This window comes from Rhincodon typus, chromosome 29 (genome assembly GCF_021869965.1).
Source record: "Rhincodon typus isolate 14 chromosome 29, sRhiTyp1.1, whole genome shotgun sequence".
In the NCBI taxonomy this organism is placed as follows: domain Eukaryota; kingdom Metazoa; phylum Chordata; class Chondrichthyes; order Orectolobiformes; family Rhincodontidae; genus Rhincodon; species Rhincodon typus.
In genome coordinates this window covers 38039119-38045805 of record NC_063360.1, presented here as the reverse complement: position 1 = coordinate 38045805, position 6687 = coordinate 38039119, and the positions used below count along the sequence as shown (strand labels likewise).

General features: G+C 43.9%; 1 protein-coding gene across 4 annotated transcripts in view; it reads left to right on the top strand.

Moving 5' to 3' along the window:
- crlf1b (cytokine receptor-like factor 1b) overlaps positions 1–6687 on the top strand; it is an 18999-nt gene that overhangs the window by 4280 nt on the left and 8032 nt on the right. For all 4 annotated transcript variants that reach the window (XM_048614064.1, XM_048614065.1, XM_048614061.1 and 1 more), the window contains exons 2-4: positions 571–849; positions 3872–4001; positions 6330–6499. In XM_048614064.1, coding sequence (XP_048470021.1) covers positions 571–849; positions 3872–4001; positions 6330–6499 — 579 coding nt within the window. The remainder of the gene's footprint in view (positions 1–570; positions 850–3871; positions 4002–6329; positions 6500–6687) is intronic.

Sequence of the window (6687 nt, the reverse complement as noted above, 5' to 3'; positions counted from 1 at the left end):
TGTCTGAGGGAGCGCTGCACTGTCTGAGGGAGCGCTGCACTGTCTGAAATGCTGGTCTTGAAGTTAGACTTGATTGAATGGTCTTGCTGCTGCTGTTTGGATGTAATGTATCAATATTCACAGAAGAGCAAGAGGTCAATATATATATAAACCAAAAGAACAGCGGATGGTATAAATCAGTAACAAAAACCGAAGTTGCTGCAAAGGAATTCTGAGGAAGGGTCACCAGACCCGAAACGTTAACTTTCTTCACAGATGCTGCCAGACCTGCTGAGCTATTCCAGCAACTTCTGTTTTTGATGCCAATATATATCCCTCAGAAACAGGTACCAGCTCATTCTCACGTGGTTGTTTATGGGAGCTGTTGCGTACAACGTGACTGCTGCATTTCCAACATTCCAACAGTGACCACGTGGCCAAAGCAATTCATTGGCTGTAAAATACTTTGGCACAAGTTGAAGTCATGAGTTACCTCAATTTTAAGGGGAAGGATTGTGGGGAAGGCAAGTTCTATTTTTTGTTTGCTGTTTAAATGTTTGATGTGGCTCTTTCTGTTTGCTTCCTTTGCAGCGTTGGCTGTGGTTGTGCCTCAGGACCCTATTCTGACCATTGGGTCATCACTGACTGCCATGTGTATTGTGAACTCTGAGGCTAACGAGGACGCCCAGGGTCTGTACTGGACACTGAATGGCGAGAGGCTTCCTGCAGACTTGTACAATCCAGTGAATAACAGCGCACTGAAGGTGACACTTCATGGCCTGAACGGCTCACGGCAACAATCTGGTGATAACCTGTTGTGTCACCGTAGCGACAACAGGGTTCTGGCTGGCTCATGTCTCTATGTGGGCTGTAAGTTACTCTTACACCTAATCTCTGTTGGCACCAGGAGCCAGTCTGAGTGTGCACCACTGTGCAGTGAACACATATTGACACCTAGCTATGAGTGTACACATGTGAGTTCTTGCTGATCAGTATGCAACAACTAAGCTTTTTGTAAAATTCACTCTTGGGAGGTGGGCGTCAACTGGCTGGTCCAGCATTTCTTGCCTGCCCCTAGTTGCCCCTTGAGAAGGTGTGGGTGAGCTGCCTTCTTGAACCAATGCAGTCCACCTGCTGTGGGTTGACCCACAATGCTATTAGGGAGGGAATTCCAGGATTTTGAAAGGAACGGCAATATATTTCCAATTCAGGATAGTGAGCAGCTTGGAGGGGATCTTGTAGGTGCTGCCCTTGTCCTTCTAGATGGAAGTGTTTGTGGGTTTGGAAGGTGCTATCTGAGGATCTTTGGTGAATTTCTGCAATGCATCTTGTAGATAGAACACACTGCTGCTACTGAGCTTCCATAGTGGTGGGAGTGGATTCTTGTTAATGCGATGCCAATCAAGTGGCTGCTTTGTCCTGGATGGTGTCCAGCTTCTTGAGTGTTGTTGGAGCTGCACTCATCCAGGCAAATGGGAGTATTTCATCACACTCCTGACTTGTGCCTTGTGCCATTTGGTTACAAGTCCTCCCCTAGCAATGACTACCTGTTTCTACCTTACAAAGTCATACAGCACCGAAACAGACCCTTTGGCCCAGCTTGCCCAGACCAACATCACATCATGTACAGCTCAAACCCCTCATCCAGACCTTTGTTACCACTAGACTTGATGATTTGAACTGTCCAACGTCCCCCTTGCACCCTTTATTAAAGTCAGCTCATCCAGAACTCTGCAGCCCTGTCACACCAGGTTCTGTTCTTCCCTCACCTGCCAGCTGTACTCATTGGCCTATATTGGCTCTCAGTCTGGCAATGCCTCAGTTTTAAAATTCTTATCCTTGTTTTCCAATTCCTCTGTGACTCACTGCCAACTCAATCTCTGTAATCTTCTCCAGACCCAGCACCCTCCAAGATGCCTGCATGCCTCTGGCCTCTTACGCAACCTCCATTTTAATCATTCCACCTTATTGGCTGACCATCAGTTGCCTAGGTCCCACGTTCAGGAATGTTCTGTCTAAGTGTCTCCACCTTTCTCTCTCCTACCTCTGACCAAGCTTCTTGTCACCTGTCGTAACACTGAATCTCCTTACGATTCAGTGTTAAATTGTGTTTGATATTTGTTCCTGTGAAGCATAGTGGGCGTCTGACTACATTAACGGTGTTTTATAAGTGCAAATTGTTGTTGTGCATGTGTATCCGCATGTGAATGTCCATGTGAGCATCTATCTGCATATATGCCTGCATGTCTCTGTATGTATCTGCAAGTGTGCGAGTGTGTGTGTGTCTCTATCGAGTCATAGAGTACTCAATGCTCTGACCGATGAAGGCAAGCTTGCCAAGTATCTTCTTCACCACCCTGTCTACCTGTGATGCCACTTTCAAGGAACTAAGTACCCGCATCCCTAGATCTCTCTGTTCGACAACTCTCCCAAGGGCCCTACCTTAACTGTGTAAGTCCTGTCCTGGTTTGTCTTACCAAAATGCAACACCTCACATTTATCTAAATTAAAATCTACCTGACATTCCTTGACCTACTAGTCCAGATGATTCAGTTCCCGTATTATTTTTAGATAACCTTCTTTCACTGTCCGCTACACTGTGTGTGTGTGTGTGTGTGTGTGTGTGTGTGTGTGTGTGTGTGTGTACCTTTGTGTCTTTTTTTTACATTACATTCTGTTTTCTTTCTAATTTAATGTGGTGGTTCTTCACTGAAACATTAGCACACAATGCTGCAGATTTGGTTTCAATGACAAAGCAGAAATTTTTTACAGAAAATGAAATAAAGCAAACCAAGTTATAAGACAATATAACACAGTCTGAAAGGTTTTGAGAAACAGCCCCAACATGACTGTCCTATTCCTCACCCATTACTGCTCCAGACACACATTCCGCCTCCTGGAGGAACCTTGCTGCTACTCATTGGAAGCTCAGCTTGTCTTCTGCCCAATTAAACTATTTGAATTTAAAAATAGTTTTGAAGAGGACCCTTGTGGTGCAGTAGTAGTATCCCTATCTCTGGAGCAGGACGCCAGGATTCAAGTCCCACCTGCTCCAGAGATGTGTTATAGCACCTCTGAACTGCCTGTTAGAAAATATCTAAAAATAGTGTTGAGACACTATTTAGTTGGGATTTGTGATTCATTCTACTTTGAAGGTTTCGCCCAGGTTTGTTGCTAAGTGTGCGCTCTCCAATGCGCCTGCTGCTTCTGCTTCCATCGTGGTTTAATATTTACTCACAAGTTCGCTCTCATCTTTCTGGCAATGGCTGACTACTGCTGAAAGTGGACAGATTTTGTTGGATTTACGGTTAATGTCACAAGAACCACATCCCCCCTCCCCCCTTCTCCTGTTGTTCAACTCATCCATTCTCTGCATTACCAAATGAAATGCGAACAGAGTCTTCTTCGGCCCAAATGGATGTTTCTTTTCTGTCCAACAGTCCTTCCTGCTTGAGAGCAGGAGCCTTCATCTCAGGGGGAGGGGTTAACCATTTCAGATTGAAATGGGGAGAAATTGGGTTACAAATCCCAGGGAGGTATGGATGCTCCATGATTGAGTAGATTCAACACTGTGGTTGACAGATTTTTGGGTTCCAAGGGAATGGGATAGGCTATGAGAATAGAGTTGATGTAGAATATCAGCCTGATCTGACTGAGCAGGATCATGAGACTATACAGACAAGTCCTAGTACTTGCCTTAAACCTTTTCAAAGGATTCAGTCATTCCATTGGAAGCTGACTACTTCTGAACAATAAGATGGGACCAAATCAGTAGGTGTTCCCTGGGCATAATTGTGAACTCGGGATAAGAAACCTTTCAGCAAATAAACCTCTCACTCTGTTGAATGTTTGAAATTTTGTTCTTCCTTTACTCTCTCTCTCTTTCATATAGTTCCCCCTGAAAAACCTACCAACATTACCTGCTGGTCAAAGAATACCAAGGATCTCACCTGTAAATGGACCCCAGGGGGTGAGGGTGAATCCTTTCTTCATACCAACTATACACTGAAGTACAAGTTACGGTAAGGCAGTACAGGTGGGAGTCCTGCTGCTTTGTTGGTTAACACCCAGATCAAAGGACCCAGACTGAACAGACTCAATTTAACATATTTTAATGATTAGTAGAAAGTAACAGCCATTTATCTAATTTGTCAGTGATAGAAAGATTGGCGAAATAATGAGGAATGTAGATGCATAATTACAAGAGACATCGACAGATGAAATCAGTGGATAAAACTGCAGCAGATGAATTTCAACACAGGAAAGTGTGAGATCATTCAATATGGACCAAACAAGGGTTACACCTGAGTGTTATTTAAATGCTGAATATTTAGGAACAGTGGATGCCTACAGAAATGTAGGTGTCCATGCACACTGATCACTGATGGAGTCATATATAAGTTAGACAACACCTGAGGTGACTGTGACCAATTGTGGGGACTGAACTGCCAGAGGAAGTGGTGGATCTGGGTACAGTTAAAAGACATTTGGATAAGGACACGAATAGGAGATGGTTGGAAGTATATGGGCCAAGCACAGGCAGGTGGGACTAGTTTAGTTTGGGATTATGATCAGCATGGACTGATTGGACCAAAGGATCTGTTTCCGTGCTGTATGACTGTATGACTCGATGACATTACACCTTTGAAAGGTAAACAGTACTGGCCGTGAAAGGAATGTGGTGCAGATATGACACGAAGGGTATATTACAAGATGAGATGACATAAACTAGGTTTATGTTCCATGTAGAGAGGGTTATGGGGTAATGTGATGGAATTTTCTTTTAGGAATTCTGAAAGAATGTATCTTCATAAGTGGAGAGCACTTTTTTCCACTGTCTGGGGAGATAGTGGGAAAGGAGACAGAGTGGGACTATTTGAGTGACGGTTAGCACAGAGAAAATGGTATTTGAATAGTTGGAGAGATAGTAGGAACTGCTGATGCTGGAGAATCTGAGATAACAAGGTGTAGAGCTGGATAAACACAGCAGGCCAAGCGGCATTAGAGGGGCAGGAAAGCTGACGTTTCAGGTTGAGACCCTTCTTCAGGGTCTCGACCTGAAACATCAGCTTTCCTGCTCCTCTGATGCTGCTTGGCCTGCTGTGTTCATCCAGCTCTACACCTTGTTATCTTTGAATAGTTGGAGCTGTTTAAAGAGGCAACAGAAATGGTCACTAAGGCAATGCTGTTGTTGGGTGGCCATGGACTTTCAAAAAGCATTAGATACAATGCCACACAACTGGCTTGTGAGAAAAATAGCTCATGGAATAAAAAGTACAGTGGCAACACAGATACACAACTGGCTGAGGGAGATGATATCGACACAAGTAATCAATGAATAGTTTTCAGGCTGGAGGATGCATTGTAATGAATTGCCCCAGTGGTTGATATTGGGACTCCTGTTTTCCCTGATATATATTAATGATCTGGATATGGTGTGCAGAAGGCAATTTCAAATTTGAAGATAAATCTGAAACTTGGAAGCATTGTAGGCTGTGCGGAGGACAGTAAAGAACTCCAAATGGGCAGTGATAAGTTGGTGAAGTGGGCAGATAGGTGGCAGATGAAGTTCAAAGCAGAGAAGTGTAAGGTGATGCATTTTGAAAGGAAAAACGGACAAAATTAAACAAAGGGTACAATGTGTAACAGGGTGCAGGAGCAGAGAGACCTGGGTGTATAGGTGCACTGATCATTAAACGTAGCAGGAGAGTTGGAGAGCAGTTCGTATAACAGTGTTCTCAGCTTTATTAATGGTGATGTAGAGTACAAGAACAAAGAGGTTATGATGAACTTATACAAGACACTTGTAAGACCTTAGCTGAGGTGTTATGTACAGTTCTGGGGTGTACCACACAAGAGGAAGAATGTGAATGTATTGGAAAGAATGCAGAAGAGATTTAGAAAAATGAATCCAGGGATGAGGAACTTCAGTGATGAGATAGATTGAAGAAGTTAGGACTATTCTCCTTGGAGACAAGATTAAATGTGCTGGAAACAAAGTGAGTTGAGGCATTCAAAAGGTCATTGGATGATTATTTGAATAGAAACAGTGTACAAGGGTGTGGGGAAGAGGCGGGAGACCGGCACTGTGAAAATCTCATTGGAGAACAAGTGCATCCTTCATCGCTATAACAAGTCTGAGATCCTGAGATTTAACTCAATGGGCTATATGCAGTAATCTTGATTTTGTGCAATGGTACAAAATGGGCAATGATGAAATTGGTGGAAATGTAAATGGTGTCTTGTGATTTGTGTTACCAAGTCAATGCCACATATTTCATATTATTATTGAGTCAGGAGCTACGCCTACGACTCCATGATTATAAAGTTTCTGACGTTGCTGTCCTCAGCTGGTACGGTAAGGAGAACGAGTGCCAGGAGATGGCCAGAGCTGGACCAAACTCTTGCTACATTCCCAAGGATCTTGCCCTCTTCACTCCGTATGAAATCTGGGTTGAGGCATCAAACAAACTGGGGACTGCAGCTTCTGACATCCTCTCTCTGGACATCCTGGACGTGGGTAAGAGACTTGGATGCAGTGTCCAATATATGAATGGAGGCATGATTTAAAATGTCAAAACGTAAATGATCCAGGGCCACCCTCCCTCTTCATATATACAGTCAGTGCTAGAACACAGTCCCCTGTTTTACACACACACACACACACACACCGAGAGACACACACACCGAGAGACACACACACCGAGA